At 40.9% G+C, this 21,124-nt stretch overlaps 1 protein-coding gene across 4 annotated transcripts in view; it reads left to right on the forward strand.

Annotated features, from left to right (window-relative positions):
- LOC128829971 (protein NPAT) overlaps nucleotides 1–19,129 on the forward strand; it is a 35,189-nt gene extending 16,060 nt beyond the window's left edge. For 3 of the 4 annotated variants that reach the window (XM_054015521.1, XM_054015522.1, XM_054015524.1), the window contains 10 exons: nucleotides 1,514–1,605; nucleotides 1,693–1,780; nucleotides 4,005–4,101; nucleotides 4,658–4,783; nucleotides 6,052–7,731; nucleotides 9,477–9,592; nucleotides 9,677–9,785; nucleotides 12,812–12,869; nucleotides 15,189–16,353; nucleotides 17,257–19,129. In XM_054015521.1, coding sequence (XP_053871496.1) covers nucleotides 1,514–1,605; nucleotides 1,693–1,780; nucleotides 4,005–4,101; nucleotides 4,658–4,783; nucleotides 6,052–7,731; nucleotides 9,477–9,592; nucleotides 9,677–9,785; nucleotides 12,812–12,869; nucleotides 15,189–16,353; nucleotides 17,257–17,334 — 3,609 coding nt within the window. In that variant the 3' untranslated portion in view covers nucleotides 17,335–19,129. Of the gene's footprint in view, nucleotides 1–1,513; nucleotides 1,606–1,692; nucleotides 1,781–4,004; nucleotides 4,102–4,657; nucleotides 4,784–6,051; nucleotides 7,732–9,476; nucleotides 9,593–9,676; nucleotides 9,786–12,811; nucleotides 12,870–15,188 lie in introns of all 4 variants that reach the window. The other variant, XM_054015523.1, reaches the window with a different exon arrangement.
- Nucleotides 19,130–21,124: the final 1,995 nt, after the last annotated feature.

A 21,124-nucleotide genomic window follows, 5' to 3' on the forward strand; every position in this document is an offset into this window, starting at 1 on the left:
TTTTCCAGTCTTGTTGTCTGCCCAAAGTTCAAACTTTTAGTTGTTTTTGAAAGCTTAAGCAAAAATGGTTCAGGCATCTGAATATGAAGAAAGTACGTATGTTTGGGGGGGGGGGGGGGGGGGATCCTGTTCCATGCAGCACAAATCTGTAGGAGAGATATCTCTTCCCTGCAAATTTTCTGGAGGCTCCTAAGATGTGTCAGAGCAGGAGTTCCTCGGCCCTTATAATGTTCAGTGGGGCCACTGTCATGGGTTCTTATTACTGTGCTTTTCATTCTGCAGCTGTTGTAGCACATGCATATGCAACACAGGGTATTTTAGCTGTATGCTTAACAAGTTAAGTGATATAAACCCTCTGCAAAATGTACTGTTCATGTGCAACATGAAATTTCCAAAGGGTCATAACTTGGTCAAAGTAAAACCAAATTTCACTGCTACACCTAGTGCCAACTTTCAACGTTAGTCTTCAGTCATTTTGGCTGTAAAGTGTTTCAGTTAATAAAAGTTATAGGAAATTTTCTTTTATATTTGGAAAAATATGTTCTGGTGGTATCAAAAAAAAAAAATAGTTTCAGACTTACGTGCATTATTGCTACTTTTTGCAAGCAAGCCATACTTTGAGGTCCTGAGAGTGAAATTACATAAGTTGCTTTCCCCCTCCCCATCATTTTAAAATGAAACAAACGAACCTAGTAATTTCTTACAAAAAAAAATTATGTTGAGTTGGTAAGGTTAGGTGGTAAGAGGCTGAAACTCAGGAAGTACAGTTGAATCTGTATGCACAATCTTATCTTTTCCCTTTGATCATATACTCTACAATAATCCTTAATTACATAGGGGGGAAAAGAAATACTGGAGCTTCTGTTGGTAGAGTTTTCAATGTTTTTCTTAGAGAGGACAGGTGGTAACCCTTGAGGAAGCACTTTTAGACGCTGTTCAAGAAACCTCAACATTAACAGTCAAGTCAATTATCAGTCTGTTTTTAATCTTCCCTTTCAGGGCCAAATTTGACAGTGCTCAAGGATGCCCCGTGCTGCCCCAGACAGATCTTTGGCAATTAGTATTTAGTCAGTTAGACCTGGATATCATCCAGACACTGCACTTGTCATGTAGGCATAGATCTGGGTGTCTCTGTGGGCAGCATGTGATGTTACATGGCCAAGGAGATAAACTTTTTTCAAGGGTGAGTTTGTATCGGTGACAGGTGGTGTCTACCATGAAAAGCAGTTGGAACAGATGTCTGCATAGAGAAACTCCGAAGGTCTCTGATCTTGTTGTCTCTGGAGGAGGGAGTTGGGCATGGGAGAGAGTGGGCTGCTCATATCCTTCTCACTAGATGTCTGTTACAGTAGTAGTTATGATAAACTTCCTCATTATTATGAGTCTTTTCTGTGTATTCAAACTGTTAGTGTCCTGAACATGAATCTGATCTTACTAGTAAATTGGAAATTGATATTCCTTTTCTAGTAATTATAAAAAATATAATTCTGACCACTTTAAAACTGTTTTGTAGCAATTGGTCATTGAAAATGCCAGAGAGAAAATCCTGAGCAACAAATCTCTTCAGGAGAAGCTTGCAGAAAACATTAACAAATTTTTGGGCAGGTAATAAATTTATGTATGAAATATCCTGATCTTGTGTACCTGTTTTACTTCTGAATTCTATACTAACTGTTTTTAATTGTGTTCCAGTGAGGGCAGTGTTGCTCAGATTCCTAAACAGACAGACAGTGGTCCTGCAGAACAGGAGTCTTCAATTGATGAAATCTTTGGACTTCAGGTAGACTTGCAATAACTCACATTTGAGCTGATAAAGCCACAGCTGCTATGTGGGATCCTGCTAAACATAGCATAAATACCTTGCTTTGAAGTCAGTGCTCTTTTCACATTTGTCTTATGAAAGCTACATAGTTGTCAGTTAAGTAACGGTCATGGTAATGAGGCTAAATGTCCCCTTTCTTGTTTATCTGAGTGCATCCTCCTCAGGTGGTCTGCCTCTTGCCCTTCCCTGTCTCAAGGTGGAATTTTGTGATTCTTTCATTCTTAGGCCAGGAGCTGGGTACGCTGCCCTATGTATACCAACCCCCTGTCGCCTGTAGGTTTAACTGGGTTTCCTGCCCCAGGGACCCCTCCCTTTGGGAACCTGTGACCAGTTATATTTACCAACAGCGTCCGTATGACAGTCTTTTTATTTAGAGTTGGAACAAAACAGAGAAAAAGGAATTAAAAACAACATACAGTCAGGTGCCTGCATATTTATTCTCATCTAATCCTATGCTTTGCTACCAGCTGAATTAGATAGATTTCTCTCTTCAGTTACTGGGACAGAATAGAATTGTAGAAGGGTTGACTCACTACTGGGGTGCCCCCATATGGGTTGGCATGGTGTAGCAATTGTCTTCTCTAGTGCCCCAAAGATGGTTGCTTGATGATAGTTGCTCTGCTCTCATGGTTGGGGGGAGCACTGGCTGCCAGACCTCTGACCGCTGGAGCTCCACAACTGAGCCCCACACAGTTAAGTAGGTGGAAGCACACTGCCAACAGAAGGAGCATAGAGTAATACCGCTTTAATTACTGCAGTGACTGTATGTTGACTTCACTGAAGTTGACTTAGTTTTGTAGTGATAAAATCATAGAATATCAGGGTTGGAAGGGACCTCAGGATGTCATCTAGTCCAACCCCCTGCTCAAAGCAGGACCAATCCCCAGACAAATTTTTGCCCCAGATTCCTAAATGGCCCCCTCAAGGATTGAACTCTCAACTCTGGATTTAGCAGGGGAATGCTCAAACCACTGAGCTATCCCTCTTCCCCCCCCAGTCATGCCCTTTGTGATGAGGCTTCACACAAAAGGTCTGGGTGTCAGGGTCAGCCACAGGAGCTCATTTCAGTCATGTGGCTTCTTATTGTCTTGTTTATTTTACAGTAACTCCTCACTTAACATTGTCCCGGTTAACCTTGTTTTGTTGTTACGTTGCTGATCAATTAGAGAACATGATCGTTTAAAGTTGCACAATGCTCCCTTATAACATTGTTTGGCAGCCGCTTGCTTTGTCCACTGCTTGCAGAAAGAGCAGCCTGTTGGAGCTAGCTGGTGGGGGCTTGGAACCAGGGTGGACCGGCAGCCTCCCTCTCAACTCCCCTAAGTTCCCTGTGCTGCAGCTTCCCTATTAGCTCCCCTAAATTCCCTGTGCTGCAGCCACCCAGCACAGTACCAACTGCCGAGCAATTCAGCTGTCCCTCCCCCAACTGCGTGTGCTGCTCCTGCTCTCTGCCTTGGAGCTGCTACCAGGAGCCTCCTGCTTGCTATGCAGAGTGGGGGAGGGGAGAAAGAGGGGTGCTAATGTCAGGGTGTCCCCCTCCCCTCACTCCTGTACCCCATCTCCACAGAGCTGGGTGGGGACACGACAGGGCTTAGGACGGAGGGAGCTTGCTGGCAGCAGCTGCTGTCTCAACTTGCTGATCTACTTAAAAAGGCAGTGTACTTAGAGTGCGGTCAGCATACTTAAAGGGGCAATGTACATCTTTCTCTCTCACACACGGTGTCTCTCTCTCTCTCTCACACACACACACACACACACAGTGTCTCTCTGCCGTGCTGTGTCTCCTCCATCCATTCATGCTGCCTTGTAGAGTGTGAGGCTACATTAATAACGTATTAACTCTTGAGGGCTCAGCCGAGTGCTAGTTCATCATTTAGCAGTAAGGCATTCCCTGGGAAATATCCCACCCTCTGACTCCACCATCTCAACCAAGCTTCACAACCATCATTGCTGTGTACAGTATTAAATTGTTTGTTTAAAACTTGTGTGTATGTCAATATATAGTCTTTTGTCTGCTGAAAAAAATTCTTATGGGGAAATTGGATTCGCTTAACATCATTTCGCTTAAAGTAGCATTTTTCAGGAACATAACTACAACGTTAAGCGACGAGTTACTGTACTCATTATTTAGTATGTAAATTACTATGTAAATCAGTTCTTTGTGACTTCACCGTTTTTTCAGAATGAAATCCATATGTCAGAAGAAGCAATACAGGACATCCTGGAACAGACCGAGTCAGACCCAGCTTTTCAGGCACTCTTTGACCTTTTTGAACCTGGTAGGTTAGGGTTTACACATCTGTAAAGGATGGGCTAGAATGGTGACGCATTCAAAACTTTGCTTGAAAAGCAGGATTGATTTAGCAGAGTACCTTTGCAGACTGGGAGAAGTGGATTTTATACTGTTATTCCCCTCAAATCGGATTAGCCATCAATTTAATATCTCTTTGGATTTCGTATGGATCACTTTCAAGTATTTCAAGTAAATATTTTTATGTTGTGTGTCAGTGGTTACACATTTGTCTTCATTTTAGCTTTCTGTTGACAGGAGGCTATAGATCATGTTTGTCTTGCTATTTTGTTTTTTATTCAACTGGAGCTTTTATTTCTTATGTCAGATCAGTATGGTTCCAGGAATGCACTTAGTAAAAATGGAAATGTTTTCAAGTTATTGATGGATCTCCAGTGAGAATCAGTGAATAGTTCTTCTTTGTGTCTTCATATACTGAACATGTGTAATTGTTTATTTAAACTGTGCTCATTTAATTTTAAACAGAAAAATTTATGTACTTGAGATAGAAATGTCTATTTACATATTGCTTTAATTTGAAATAGGTAAAAACAAGGCTCATAAAAATGCACCTCATGCCATTTCCAATCAGAATGGAGTAGAAGGTACAATGTTGGTGGATGAACATAATCTGGAAACAATTGCAAGTTCTTTAGAAACACAAGAAGCAAGTAAGTATATTAATATCTATAAAATCTGTTCCAGTATCAGTTTTCTTCCATTACAAAAATACTTGCACTTGTCTACAATTCATGGCTTTATATTTTAATTAATAATCCCTCAGTCCTGCCATTTATAGTGTATAGGGAGATTGATGCACCCATGCAGAGCCTTGTTGAAACTGGGGATTCATATGGGCATACCAGTCCATCCATGCATTGTAAATTGAAATATGTGTGCTTGCAAAACTGTCTTCTCATATAAAACAGAAATGCTCCCAGTTTTTATGTGAGATTCTTAGTTTCATAGTAGAAATGGCTGTATAATATCTAGCCGTGGCAGTCTTTTCCCCCATTCTGTTATGTTCTGGTTTAATAATGTATTTACTAAGGTTTCATCTAGCTATCACCTGAAAAACCACTTGGCATCTTTCTCTAGGGATGTACAGACTTTGTCACTCTTATAACTCCAGCTGCAGACCTGCAGTGTTAATAGACTTGGCATCTAAATCAGGGTGATTGGGGTACTGACAACACAAATAAGAGAGATGGAAGGAAATGATTGTACCTTTGAGTTATTCAGTCTTAGTTTTAAAACAAAACAATTAACTTAGTAAAAAGCAACTTTGTAGCTTACAAGTTCAGGTTACTTGATACAGGTAAGTGATCACCAGTAATTTTTAATATAATTTTGTTAAAAATTGATAGTGTAGTTTCTGCTATGTGTGGGTTTAAAGTGATATTGAATGCTCTAACTGCTATCGGATATTCTAAGTAGCATTAACCTGCTGCTGAATGTATCATATACATCTTCCATTCAGTGGAGTGCTACCAGGTAACATACAAGATACTGTGAAGGGCAAGCAACAAAAGGGATTCAGTTTGCCTGGGGGATGGGGCTGTGAGCCAGATACTTATAACCAAGGAATTAAATAAAATGTTTATACAAACTGACCTCTGCACTCCAACTTTCTGTTCAATATAACTTTTAATCAGTTTTAAAATTGGGAGAGAGGGGAAAGTACATTGCATGGAAGATGAAGGAAGGTAGGTAAAAAATGCCGAGAAAGTTGCGGTTAATTTCAAAATAAAACTGAAAACTAGAAGTCACTGTTTTTGCTGCCCAAGAATTATGCTGAAAATATTGCTTTCAATATGTCACTTATGAAACCATTTGTCATTGCAGTGACTAATGGACAGTTAACATCTTGTAAGAGACTAATTTGCTGAAATAATAAAATTTACAGAAATATTGAAACAACCCAACTGCTATTTTGCAGGTGATCTTTCCAGAGAGGCTCAGTCCTGTACAGATTATCATTCAGAAGAAGCATCATGTGCCTCGAAGAACAGTAATGATGGTGATGACATCACTAAGAAAAGTGTAACTTGTGAACAATCCCATGGAAGCGGTAAACAGAAGAAACAGACTGATAACCTTAAAACAGTAAATGATGAACAAATTGGTGAGCTTGAAATTGCCCTTGAATCTGTGCCTGATTTGACTGACTCTAACCAGAGAGAGAATTCTGGTACTGAACAAAACGAACACTTTGTGGAATCTTACGATAAAGAGTCGGCTGAATTAGTATCCAAAAGTCAAACAGCTATGGAAACTGAAAAAGACGCACTAAATCATAATGGTCACAATACACCCTGTTTGGAGTATGATCATTCTGATATTCCACAGAGTTCCTTGGCTTCCCTTGATGAAGATACTATAACTATTGAAAACAGAACATATCCTGGAACAAGTGAGTGTCATTTATCACCAGATACTTCGTTATCTGAAAAAACAAATATAAGTCCCTCTCACAGGAACCCTGATCACAGTGTGATGCTAAAAAAAAGTAATGCATCCAAGTGTAGTCAGTCAGGAGATTCAGGTGAAAATGAAAAGGATATAACAGAAGAAACACCCATGTTGCCTATTGCTTTACAACAAAATTCTAATCACCATTCTAACTGTCAAGACCTGGATAAAATGGTGTTGGATTGTGTTGAAAGATCTGTAAATATATCAGATCTGACGAGAACAGAGTTGCAGCTTGAAGTTGTAGATACTTCCAACAAACCTCATTCAGGTGATCAGTTTACACTTGATAAGCCTTCTACAAAAGATTTAAGTCTCCATTCAGGGTCATCAGATTCTGAGAGAACACAAGTGGAAATGCAAGAACCTTCATCTTCTACAGAAACAGATGCTGAGACTATATTTTTCTCTTCAGGTGATGATGGATGTACAGAAATTTCTGTAGTATCCACTGAAAATAATCCTACTGTATCTGAAGCATGCCAGACCCCTCCACTAGAAACTGCATGCTTGACAGAAGAGTCTAGCACTGAGTTCAAAAGTATTGGTGGTGTTTCTTCTAGCAGTCAGCCTGTGGATGTAGATCCTTCTAGTATAGTGTCCCTCAAAATCATCATCAGTGATGACCCATTTATTTCATCTGACACTGAGTTAAACAATGCAGTTTCCAGCATCACTGGAGAAAATTTGCCAACTATAATACTGTCCTCTCCAGCCAAAACTACGGGGCTATCCAAATGTGTAACTTCAGAAGAGACTGAAAGAGCTGGGGACTCAGCTTCAGCAGAGCAGAATCTTCTTGTGCTCAGACCTAAAGACCCTGTTGTGAGCACAGCTAATATCCAGAATGAAGATTGCACTGTTTTTTCAGTTGCTGGTGCAACTAATCTTTCCAAGGATGGGGGATTTATACAGTTGATGCCGGCAACGAGCACAGCTTTTGGCAATTCAAATAACCTTTATATAGCCACCTGTGTGACCGATCCAACCACATTGGGCACTACTGTAACTCCATCTAATGTAGTTGTGTTGCCTGGCAATTCTGTGCCACTTGCTGCCCAAGCTCCAGCAACACAACAGTTACAGACTCCTCCTAGATCAAATATGTTTACAATGAATCAGACTGTATCTCCAAACTTTTCACAAGGTAACTTGGTTAAAAGCATTCATTGAATATTTACATAGTGTTTACTTTTTCATTTATCCTTGTAAATGTATTAAAGTAAAGTGGTATCTAAGAATCCGTCTATCTACCACTTCAAACTAACTAGGCATTTAAATAACTTGCAAGTATATTTGTGTATTTATTATTTCATTTCCAGCTATGGTGTATACTGCTTTGAAAATTTGGACTGACCTTTCGGGGCAAATATCACATAATTATAGAAATGGTAATGTGGAAGGGATCTTTTGTTTTTTTTCAGGCCAGAAGGATTAAGTAACTTTTCCTTAAAACATCCCGAGATAAAACAGTGGCACTGTCTACCTCACTGGGCCCAATTTTCAAATGTCGGATTATCTGCCTTTCAAAACACTTCTCTAAATATCCCAGATTATTATCTATACTCCCTCTCCAATAGAAAGCAAGGGGTAAGAGAACTATTCATTCTGAATACCAACTATAAAACAAATGATGGGCTGAAATAGAAAGGACACATTTAATTCAAATAGGAAAACTAGGGTCCTATATGCTTCTGATTGATTTATCCAGCAGCAAATCAGAAGAAACATCTTTTAATAAGAAGTTATTTGTAAATCTCTTAGTTGTCCTTTATAAGACTCCTGTATTTTAACTATTTTCCTGCATGGTGTTGGTACTTAGACTGAATGACTAGCTAGTTATATCATAGTAATCTTTTTCCCGTCTCAAGTGACTGCCATATTTCAATAATGTGTTCTTTAAGGCCTGGTCTACACTCAGAAGTTGTACCAGTACAGTTATTTTGCTTACGGGCATGATACTTTTACCAAAATAGTTATACGTACCAGTAAAAGCCCTAGTGTGGATGAAGTTATACCAGGATAAAGGTGATCTATACTGTTTATACCTGTACAGTTAAAGTGGTACAATGTTTTTAGAAAATATTTTTAAAATGTCAAATCAAATAACAATAAAGTAAGTCCTGTCTAGATAATAAAATCTAATACTAACTTGCTACCATCAACATACATTTAGATGTTGCAAATACACCTCTACCCCGATATAACGCAACCCGATATAACGCGGTAAAGCAGTGCTCAGGGGGGCGAGGGGGGGGAGAGGGCTGCGCACTCCGGTGGATCAAAGCAAGTTCAATATAACGCGGTTTCACCTATAACGCAGTAAGATTTTTGGCTCCTGAGGACAGCGTTATAGCGAGGTAGAGGTGTATTTGCAAAAATGTAAATTAACTCATGGTCATCCCTTCACTGGTCTGCAGCTATTTGTGTGGTCAGAGGTCAGTGTAAAAACATCTCCAGTTTGCAGAATTTCAGGGTGCTGTTCATCTGTTTAACTAGTGTTTGTTTTTTGAACTGTGTATATGTGGTTTTGCCCTATTCAAAATCTGCATGTTTTTCTGCGTTTGAATTTTGTATCGTATGTTCAGTCGCTCAACTGAAGAGGAAACTGTGTTCTACCTAGTCTTTATTTTACAGTTAGTTTGCTACAGTAATTTTCCAATATTATGTCTCTTGCACATCAGGCAGACAGAAGCTTCATAACCTAGTATCAATAATCCGTAGTAAACATTCCTAGCTTGGTTGTGAAATGGCTTTCTCCCCATCCCCCTTCCCCTCACCCACTTAGGTTTTACAAAACTATCCAGGGGAAAGATCAATTTGAGGAGCCATTTGTTCTTTTTTGACTGAAATATTTTAATTTTTATTCTATAAAAATAATTAATTTTTTAGGTTCTGCCATTATAATTGCATCTCCAGTGCAGCCTGTTCTACCAGGAATGGTGGGGATGATCCCCGTGTCAGTAGTGGGACAAAGCGGAAATACTTTCTCAGCACCGCCCCACCAGGTAAAGTGTTACTAATAAATCTTCATGTTCTCAAAATTAAATTGTTTAAAACAAACCCTAATGTGATACTTTGATTCTTTGAAGGTTCTGCACATGCCTATAGCAAATCCTATGTGCAACAGAAGTGTTCCTAAAATACCCATTCCTCCCAAATCTCAGAAGACCACCGGAGCAAGAAACAAGTCAAATACAGGTATAGTGCTTACTTCTTGAGCTGTATAGAGCTCAACAAAAATTGGAATTTCTAGAGCCGTTTAATTTGACTATGTGAAATTTTTAAAGCGGTGTTCTGTGAAAATCGACTTTGAGGGGCATTAAGGGAGTTCATGTTTGTTGTCTTAATGACTGCCTATCAGATATGCTCAGTTTACAAATAAAAAACTGCTAGCCTTACAAAATCTTTGTAGGCTCAAAGTCAAGCGTGGGTGGTTTTTTTCCAGCTTTTTATTGTAGCCATTCAGTATGTTTCTGTGGCATATGTGGTTGGAGGTTGGAGGGGGCGGGAGAGAGGAACCCTCCTGTGGCCAAAATAACTCCTCTGAAGACTGAATTGATTGCTTCATGTTTACGCCTGTTTGAATGCATTTACAGCTGTAATTTTAATTGTTTTATAAAACCAATTTATTCTTGCCATAAATATTTATCTGATCAAAACCACATTGAATAGAAACGGTAAGGCAGAATAGCCAACAGCTCTGAGCACACTGTACTCCTGAGGGAATTCTGTGTCAAAAAATTAAAAATTATGGGCACGATATTTGAAAATTCTGCAATTTGTATTTGTCAATAATATGTGGCTCTAGCATGGCAGTGGGGAGCACAGGCCACTGGCCGCATTGAGATGAGAGATCACCCTGAAGCCCCCACCTCCCCCATTACAGGGACTCGGCCATGAGGCTGCACCCGACCCTGACGCAGTGCAAGGGCTGGCCCTGCCCCTCTGTGCCAGGCGCACCAGGTGTGGGTGGGCAGGTTCAGCCCAGCAGGATCCAAGTGTGGAGGGGCTTAGTGTGGGAAGATCCAGGTGTGGGGTGAGTTGTTTCTGTGTGGGGCACTCTGGGTGCGGGCAGCTCAGTGGGAGATCTGGATGCACAGCGGCTTTTTGGGGGCGAGGGGGTTCCCCGGGGCAATGGGAGCCTGCAGGGGATCCAGGTGAAGGTGATTGGGGCTCAGCAGGGAGGGTCTGGGTGTGTGGAGGGGTCCAGGTGTAGAGGGGTAGGGCTTATCAGGGTGAGGGTTCGATTGGCCTGCTTAACGGGGGAGCCCAAGCTGCTGCTGCGGGGATGCCACATGCCAGGCTCCCTCTTCCCCCTGCAATTCCCCTATCCCCTTTTCTTCCCCATCTCACCCTCTTCCCCTCACTTCAGGCGTGTTGGAACAATTTGTATAGTGGGGGTTCTGAGAGCCATTGAACCAACCTGTAAACTCTGTATGTAATGGAAACCACTTCAAGCTAGGGGGTGTGGTAGCACCCCCAGTTCTGGCACCTATGCCTCACTCCCACATTCCACTCCCCCTGCACTATTCCACACCTCCCTTCCTTCCCCACTGCTGTCCCCCCCCCCCCCCCCCTTACCCAGCCCCACCGCGGGCACTCACTGTTGCAGAGAAAACAGGAAGGCTCCCAGTACACAGAAGTAGAGCACAACTGGCACTAGGACCTAGGAGGACGTAGCCTCCTTCAGATGGGCAGCTCTGGGCTCAGTGGCTCATAACCTCGTGTGCCCCCCCAGGCCTTGCCTCTGTTTGGGGGGGGCAATCCCCCCAAAAAACCTGCACCCATGGTTGTCCCTCTTCCCATGTAGCTTCCCTGCCGTTTTCTGCGGGCGCAGTCCGCAGAATTTCCCCAGGAGTAACACTGTCAGTTCTTATTAAATAGCAATAGTCAGACGTACAGAGTAAAAATGTAATGTACCAGTGCTATCCTCCTCCACCATTTTATATATAATTATATATTTAAACATGTGGATACATTCTTTCTGTGCATTATGAAGGATTACTTCTTTCAATGGCAAATTGTAACAAGATAGTTGGAGGTAATTTAATTTTTTCCCTGCCCCATCCTGTACATTTTACATTTACCATATATACTCATTCATAAGCCGAATTTTTTTAATAAAAAACGGAAGCACCAGAGAAGGGGGTCGGCTTATGAACGGGTACAGAGAGGGAGAGGTGGGACACAGCCCCTCCCCCCCAACAGAGGGAGCAAGGAGAGGCAGCACAGTCAGAAGGGAAGAGGTGGGGTCAGAGTCTCTCCGCTTCTGGCCACGCTGCTCTCCCCCCAAACTCTGAAGCAACTGCAGCTCTGGGGCTGGCAGGCTGCAGCCGTGCTGCTCAGCCCCGCCCTCCAGAGCAGGCTGTGGCCGCGCCGCCCGGGCACCGGAGCACACTATGGCCGTGCCGCCCGGCTCAGCCCACTGGAACATGCTACGGCCGCACCACCCGGTCTGGCCTGCCGGAGCAGGCTGCGGCCGCGTTGCCCAGCCTGCCGGAGCAGCTCCAGCCAGGTCAGAGACATCCTCCCATGGCCCCCCCTCCCCCCCCCCGCCCCAGATAAGGTGGGAAGAGATGGGATGGGGAGAGTAGGGGGGTCCCAGGCTAGGGGTGGTGTCATGTGGGTGGTGGTCACAGGGGTTACTCCCCTGACTCCCAGCTTCTCACCCCCAAAAAATTTCCCCACCAGTTACTGTCCCGGCCCGTCAGGGTAAGCAGCTTGCACGCCAGGGTACTTTGTTTACTTCGGTTTACCTCTGTGCCTGCGGACGCTCGAGGTAAACAAACCATCTCGGCCCCCCAGCCAAAGTTTGCTGACCCCTGAATTATAGGGTCAGTTTATGAACGGGTTATAAAATTTTTCCATTTTTACTTATCCATCTTGGGGGGGGGGGTTGTTCAGCTTATAAACAAACCGGCTTATGATCAAGTATGTACAGTATATATCCAAGTTGTTTTAACTAAAACTGTATACTGCAAGCTGCATGTTGGCACTTAATTGGTTGACCTTGGCTATTTTTCTGTTTCAGATATTTTCATAATCCAGTAACTGTTAAAACTATAAAACATACTATGGAGCTGTTATGGTATCAGCAAGTTGCTCTTTTGATTTTTTTAACATGTGAAGTGGTGTGAACAAGTGGGATATTCCTATGGTACCAGCTCTAAGAAGATTAGTTTGGATATTTTCAATTTATTAACTGTTACACCTCACCATTTCAGGAAAGCTGGTAACCAGTACAGCAAAGCCTGTGAACCATCCAAGTTCTCGAGTACAAAGGTTAGCACAAATGCTTCTTCAGTCTTGCTTTATTTCAGCTTCTGCAGATTCCTTTCTAACTTCTTTTGGGAAAGCAACTTCATAAACACTCGTGAATTAACTATTTGTGGTTCTTTTCCTCCTTTCTTGTACTTAGCAGCTCTTGACATTTTTGTTTTTAAACTAGAGCCTTGGCCCCAGATACAGAGGGTTGCATGCCAATCAGTGATAGCCATAGGCTAGTGCAGTATTTTTTCAAACCGTGGGTCATGACCCAGTATTGGGTCGCAGCATGTCAGGCACTGGGTCGCTCTGGTCAGCACTGCCAACCAGGCCATTAAAAGTCTCATCGGCGATGCAGCCCAGCTAAGGCAGGCTAGTGCCTACCCTTTTCTGACACCGTGCTGCAGCCAGCAGCGGGTCCAGCTTCTAGGCAGAGGGGCCACGGGGCTCCGTGCGCTGCCCGAGCACTGGCTCTGCACTCCCATTGGCCGGAAACGGGCCAATGGGAGCTGGGGAGACCTATGCCTGCAGGCGAGAGTCACGTGGAGCCTCTTGCACACTGCCGCCTAGGAGTTGGACCTGTTGCTGGCCACTTTCAGGGCGCAGTACAGTCCGCGGTGCCAGGACAGGCAGGAAACCTGCCTCTGCACCGCTGACCATGAGCCACCGGAGGTAACCCTGAACCCAAATCCTCTGCCCCACCCAAACCTAGCCCTGAACACCTCCCTGCACCCCTCGTTCCCAGCCCCACCTCACAGCTCTCACCCTCATACCCCAACCCTGAGCCCCTCCCAAACCCCTCATCCCCAGTTCCGTTGAGTCATGGGCATCAACAAGTCTGAGGTAGGAGAGAGTGCCAGATACATTTATTGGAGGATTTTAAACATATAATTGACTTTCCACACTATGCTGAGATCTTGAAGGATGAGGGGAAGGAATGTTAGGCTGTTCCTGCAGGAGAAGGTGCTACTTTTGTATTTGTTAGGATAACTGGTGTCAATTCATAATTATACTAGATGTTAGAATCAGGAATGTTCCTCCATATTTTAGTCAGGTAGGGGAGAAGAGGACCAGAGTTCAATATTAGCAGCAGGGTAGATAAAAAAATAATTTTTTTAAACAAAAATCAATTTTTTTCATATTAAAAATACACTTGTTTAAAAAGAAATGTGAATTTAATACAAAATATATTAAGGCTAAATTTATTATTATATTTTAAATAAATAAATATGCTGAATCCATGAGCCTGTGTTAAGTTTTAAGTTAAAGGCTGCTTTTCTATATAAAGAAAAAAATAAGGGTAAAACATCTAACTTTTGAAATCAAGCTTTATAAATATGCCACAGTACGTCAGGAGGCTGTCTCATTTTCAAGCGATTTAGGTGAGACTAGGAATTTATGCCTAAATGAAAGTGACAGCAGCTTATTTGAAATTTTCCCAAGCTGACCTGAAATAATCAGTTTAATTCACTGACTATAGTTAATCTCTCTGTTTAAGAAATAATTTAGTTGTAAATGTGACATGTTTTGGATACATAAACCTCTCATCAAAACATTTAAGGTTGTTTTGTTTAATAAAAATAAATTTTTATGCTTAATGCAGCTTGACACAAATCATGACCAAAAAGTTAATTTAGTAAATAAGCAGCCTGACTCATCATTTTCTAACATACTAAAAATGTATAATTAATAAGGAAGTTGAGTAAGTTATATTTTCTATTTCATAGCAAGTTTGATGTAGATAAAAGATTACAATGAAATACATATATACCAATGTATACACTTCTGTTATTGTACATGGAAAGTGGTGGGTGCGCTCTCCTGTATTTGATGAAGAAACACAGGGGCAAGATTTGAGACTCCATTGTTTGAGTATTTAAACCCTCTGCTTAGTCTTAATCAATGTTAGTCATATAAATTCTACTTGCACCCTGCGAAGGGGGTAGTGTGTTGCGGTTCCTGAAAGGAAGAGTGAGAGTTTCCACAGTGTGTCCTGTACTTCATCTTAAGTTTAATAGAAATGACAAAAGAACTACAATGATCCACCCACTTTTTCTCCGTTGAATTCATCAGCCCATTGATTGCTCATGCCCTTCTTTTCCTTATCCAGTCATTTCAGCGTTCCTATAGTAAAACATAGAGGACATGCTACTGGACACAGCCCTTAGAGGGCTCTCACCCAAATACACATTTTCATTTTCATTTGCAATTTGACCAAATGTTAAACTACATTTACAACACTGAGAAATAGCTTTAAAATGACAGAAAACAGATTTGATTTATATTATGCAAGTTTTTCAAATTCTGTTGCTGAAATATTTCTATCACATTTGTCAGGGCTGGAAATTCAGACAGGAATGCCTGTGCAGACCTGGGAAGGAAATTGGAAGAGAGTTCACTTACTGTACCAGCAGAGTCCACGAGTTCAAATTCCAAACAGAATGAAAGCCATAGGAGAGTTCTTTGTTTTGATAGTGCCTTATCTACTCCAGGAGGAAATACTCAAGTTAAAAATACTAAGAGCTCATTACAAAAAGAAAGGAATGAAAATCCTTTATATGCAGTAGACTCTCCAAATGCTGCATCTGCCTCTGTTAAAACACAGTCCAACAAACGAGAGAAGGATAAAACTTTGCCTAGAATCCTATGTAAGGCTGAGATTGGTGGTAGCAGAAATGCAGCTGTGAAAGAAGCACAGCCTGAAAGAAGGGCTGTGGCTGCAGGACTCACATTAGATCCCTTTCACAAGACAACAGCGAATAAAGAGAATGAATTAAGAAGGGATGTTGATGAAAAACAAAAGAACCAGGATGCTGCAAAACTGTCAAATGGCCAAAAGAATGTTGGCCTTTGGAATGAAAAAACTGTTGCTTCAGTGCAGGAACAGAACAAAAAACAAGGATCACTGTCAAATGTGAATAGCAAAACTTCAGGATCTGTTTCCCTATCTTCAAAGGAGCCAAAAAGAGACCAAACAAAACCTTCCAACCACAGCCTTAGTTTGGCAAGTCCATTAACTAAACAAGCTGTGGAGATGTTACATGGCATTCAGTGGCACAGCCCTGCTAGCAAAGTGGTTGAAAATGGGGATTTACCAGTACCCCGTACACCATCAGGAGTTGGGGATACACATACAGAGGATATCTCAGACAGCGTAAGGACACCAACTTGTAGACGTTACATTGAAGATAGTACAACCCCTAGAATAATGGTCCCTCCTGCTACTCCAGACTTGCCTGCCTGCAGCCCAGCTAGTGAAACAGGTAGTGAAAACAGTGTCAGTATGGCTGCCCATACATTGATGATTCTATCAAGGGCTGCTATTGCAAGGACTAATACTATGACTCCCCTGAAAGACAACACACAACAATTTAGGTCAGTGAGAAGCACAGCAAAAAAAAGAAAACTGGAGGACTTGAATGAATGTGAGAGAAACTCCCGTTCTGCTAGTAAAAAGGAACTTCAGAGCTCTACAACACCAGTGAAAAAGAAGAAAATAAAGGCAAGTACATAAATTCATTTTTTATTTTAAAAATGTCAATACTTAATTTTTTTAGCCCCAATATGTATCTAGCATTGGATGGTAGAGAGCTGTGAGCCCAAATCCTGACACCCATTAAATGAATTCCTTCATCAGTAACATAGCGCTTTGAGCGCACTTTTCCTCATCGGAACTAACAAAATATTACTTAGGCTTCAGACTACCACACACACACACAGGAGCAACTCCCAGTAACTTTGTTGGCAACTGCGTATGAAGGTCAAATTAGCCTGTTAGAAACTTACTCATTGTAGAAAAAGAAAACTTATTTTATACTAAAAGACAGATCTGGAATGCAATCCCTTTCCCACAGCCTCGGTGCAGTGATAGACCCAGGAGCTGACATACTTTGTCTTTTTGCTACATTTGAAATATTATCTTTAATAAAACTTGGGAGTTTGATTCAATGGTGAATTTCAAAGGCATTACTCTAGACCAAGCATTAAAGCAGTCCATATAAACTGATGGGACAAGATACATTCTGTAGTTTTTGTAATTCGTAATACTTAGTCCTATAATATTTTTTATCCAGAGGTCTCAAAGTGGTTTACAAAGGCGTGTAAGCATGGTCTGGACGGGGAAACTTAAGGCAGATACACAGGGACTTGTCCAAGGCCACAGAACAAGCAAATAAGAGTTGGAACTGCAACCCAATCTACTCCCACAGTCCCTGAATCACACTGTGCAATTAAAATGCAGGTGTACAATAATTTAATACAAGGATGTGGTACTCTCTGAATAAGTGTCATGTGTTTATCTCTTCAGCATGTGGATGGGGAAGCATGAAGCAAAAGTAAGAAATTTGCAAACATTTTCACCTCCATGATTTTGACGTTTAACGTGAGCCTTTCCTTCTCCCAACAGAAAAAGAAGCTGCCACATTGTTTTCCAGCTGGAATGGATGTAGACAAGTTCTTGTTATCTTTGCATTATGATGAATAAAATAGTTGAACTATGACTATTTAAAACAAGGTGTCGCTTTGTAAAGGGTGAGCTGCACTTTCAGTGCACTGAAGTTTCACTTTATAGCAAAATCATGCTGTTTCTGAAGCAGGTTGCTAGTTTGTAAATAGAATTTTAAGTTGGTATATTTTATTTTTGAGAAAGCACTTACAGTGATGTAGAGCCATTTATTTACAAAACTGTACAGGTAGACTTGTTTGGATAATGTAAGTATTGTACAAATGTATTGTGAGAAGAGTTGTAAACAACCAAATGTTCTTAGTTTGTTTCCTATAACTCCAGATGTTTATATTCTGCAAAGTTCTTTACTTACCCATCTAAATTGCTTAGTCACTTTGTGAATTTGAGGGCAGTGATGCTGTAGCTCAGCATTTCTAAACCTTGCAGCACTGCTGATTTTAAACAAGGCAGTTGAGAGAAGAATTAGGAAATTAAGCATTTGGATCATCTTTTACAGGTATTGGGGGTTCTCAAATCAGACTGTTGCTCACTTGTTTGTAGTAGAGTTCTCGCCTACCCTTCCACACCATGTTCTGTCAGAGGCTTTTTTACTTTTTAAAACTGCATGGATGATATCCCCAAAGGAGAGAGTAATAGGCACAAACACAAGTCGTCTCTTCCTCCCCCTCCCCCCCCCAAAGTGTACTATCTTCCAATAAAGTTGCCCAAGAATTTTACAAAATCTTAAACAGCCGTTATCAGCTTAGCTAAGTAAGTTCCCAAATGCCGATCGTGTTAGCTATGATGGTATCGTTTGAAGTGCAAAAATTATTTAAAAGTGAAGTTTTAAATATTTAAAATTTTAATAGCCAGACTAGATGTAAGGGGTTTAGTTCACATGGCTCAGTTCCGTATCCATGCATATCATTTGGAGATCAGCAGTGCAACATTCCTGCATTATGTTGTATTGAGATGAAATGTAATGGACTGAAATGGAAGTTTTGGTCACTGAAATCCAAATACCCTAGCTAATTTAGTAAATGCCATGTACTCAAATGAACAGTTGCTGCTGGGGGAAAAAAAACAAACCCACTTCAAATAGGTAGTGAGTTTTGATTTAGGGCCTAGCAAAAGGAAAAGAACGTTAATGACAGCTTGAGTAAAACAGTTCACTTGTGTAGGTAGTGAGTTTTTAGAGATTGTTAGAAATCTCTAACAGTATTTCTGAACAGGGCACACTGTCTCCTGGATCTTCCACTGTAATTTTACTTTTTGCGGAGGGGGTGTGTGAGGTGAGTTGATGCAGTGAGACTAAAAATCTAAAATACTCTAATGGGAAAGATGATTCTTTCAACCCTATTTTGCATTGTCACTATGGTAGCTTCCTTAAAAGGCTTTTAGCTCAAAATAAAGGTAGATCATGCCGGTATCCAGTGGGGTAGTTTAACATAGTGAAGGTGGCAGGGCAAAGCTCCTATGTATGCATCCTACACATTGGGAGGAATTGGTATAGATACAAATTAATAAAACAACTCTTGTGATCACTAGTCCTAATCCCTACTCCACATGGTACAAGACCTAACTTGTTCTGCAGAATTTTCTTCACTGGCAGTGGTGTGTTTCCTCTTTGTTCTCAACTTGTTGATATATTATTGAACAATGTAATAGTTTTCTTGTAAGAACTGTATGGTGACATGGCAATGTTTCAAATAGCATCCAAAGGATTCCTAAGGAACCAAATATTATGCAGTAGATGTTTATATTAAACCCATCCACTAACTTAATACTGCATAGCATTTATGGCTTGAATAAACATTTTGGTTTTAATCCAGAAGTTTGTCTATTGATTTTGTGTACCAAACAGCCCTTTACCAGGCCTATGCTGGTATTCAGTTCACTTTCATTTTTGCTCTGCATCGTCAAAGGACTGTTAATGCTAAATTATCAGGTCTGTTTGCAGAAATGTGAAATGACATAAAACATCTTCCAAAAAAAAGAAAATTCAGTTAAGTGAGTAGTCAGCTTTGAAAAACCCTACACCCTTCTTGCACAAATGACTTGATATTACCTATTAATATTTCCAGTACCTATTTTACACAAAGCCTTCAACTTAATTCTGGAAAAATGATAGCTAATGTTGTCACTGGAGAAAGAGGCAGGCTTGGACTGAGGTTAAGTAGAAATCCTTAACCCCTACTAGTCTTCCTCTGAAGTCTTACACCTAGTAAGCAGTACACCTCTACCCCCATAAGGCTGTCCTCGGGAGCCAAAAAAAAAAAAAAAAAAAAAAAATCTTACCATGTTATAGGTGAAACCATGTTATATCAAACTTGCTTTGAGCTGTCAGAGCGCTGCTTTACCACGTTATATCCGGGTAGAGGTGTATTATTTTACGTATCAGTAGTATAGGCTTTTCTGGGGTGGACATGAGCTAGCCCTAAAGAACAGTATTCAAAGACATAACATTTGCAACTTGATCTTATAGAGTCAACTTCTGAAATTATCTCTAAAGGCTCAGAGGGCTTATCTAGCAAAATGCTCACTCCTCTCCTCCTTCTCCCCGCCCCAAAACAAAAAACAGGTTAGACTGCAAGACTTGTGAAGCTAATCAATTTAAAAGCAGCTGTAAGGAAGGTAGTGTAGTCATGACAGAATGAAGTGTTGCTGTGTAGAAGAGGGTTGAAGTTACTTCTGATTTTAAGTTTCATATGTGCTTGGATCAATGTCAATTTCTACAGACACAAAATTGATGTTTTATGAGAACCAGTTACCTGCCTCACCTTTGAGTGGTTATTGCCAGAGTATGTTTCTTGACAAGACCAGGGTACTACCAGAAGTGAATTAACAACTTCAGTACAACTTCTGAATCAAAAGACCAAATCTTTTCTTATGGGTGTTCATTTCCTAGAAGTCAAGGAGTGGAGACTGGTACTGTAACATATACACAGCCTTTAAAAAAAAACACACCCAACAAGCAGCAGGCTGCTGCTATTTGCAGTGCATTGGACGTGTGTAGTACATGTTGGCTGTGATTTTTAGAAATCTTTTTTAAAAAAGACCTGTTTGGTAGCAGGTCTGGGAGCAGAGAGAAATTTAAGAATATCTAACTACCAAAACTATTCATTCAGGTTAAACATTTGTTGGTGCTGTTGTCAATTTGGTAGATTATCTGCTAGTGATTGCAAATTTTCACACATGAAGACCACTACTGAAGTTAAGCACACACACAAAAAAGTGCTAAGACAGACTTTAGGTAATCAGCTAAAACACTTGCTTAAAGAACTAAAAGTTTACATTACTGCTAGTACTAGGAAAAATAGAGGAGGATTTGTCATTTCTTTGCTTCTTACCCCCCCAAAGCTGCACTAGAATTGCATCCACCTATTCTAGGGATATTGTTTTCAAACCATATGCAGAATCTTCAGTGAAAATACATGTTCTGATCTTTCTACATTTCTAAGTTTGCATGTGGATATATTTGTTCAGCTCAAAATATTCCTGAAAACTGTAGCATAGATTCAGGCCAGAAGGCAAAAGTTTTTACAACTGCTCCTGAACTAGCACAAAGGTGACAATAGTTTACTTGAACACAAGCAATTGTCAGCCAGTCTTTTCTGGATACCACAGATTGATGGGCTTGTCTCATGGGAAGTTGTAATTGTATAAAGTAGGGGGTGAACTTAAAGGGAGATAGTTATACCAGTTAACTCTGCAGGTGAACACTTATCTCTGACTAATGAGAAATGCCAATTATCTGTGCATAATTTAACGGTTAAGTATTTTTAATATTTTCAGCTGCAGTTGATAAACTTGTGTTCTATGATGTCAG

The sequence above is a fragment of the Malaclemys terrapin genome, chromosome 1 (assembly GCF_027887155.1).
Source record: "Malaclemys terrapin pileata isolate rMalTer1 chromosome 1, rMalTer1.hap1, whole genome shotgun sequence".
NCBI classification, from domain to species: domain Eukaryota; kingdom Metazoa; phylum Chordata; order Testudines; family Emydidae; genus Malaclemys; species Malaclemys terrapin.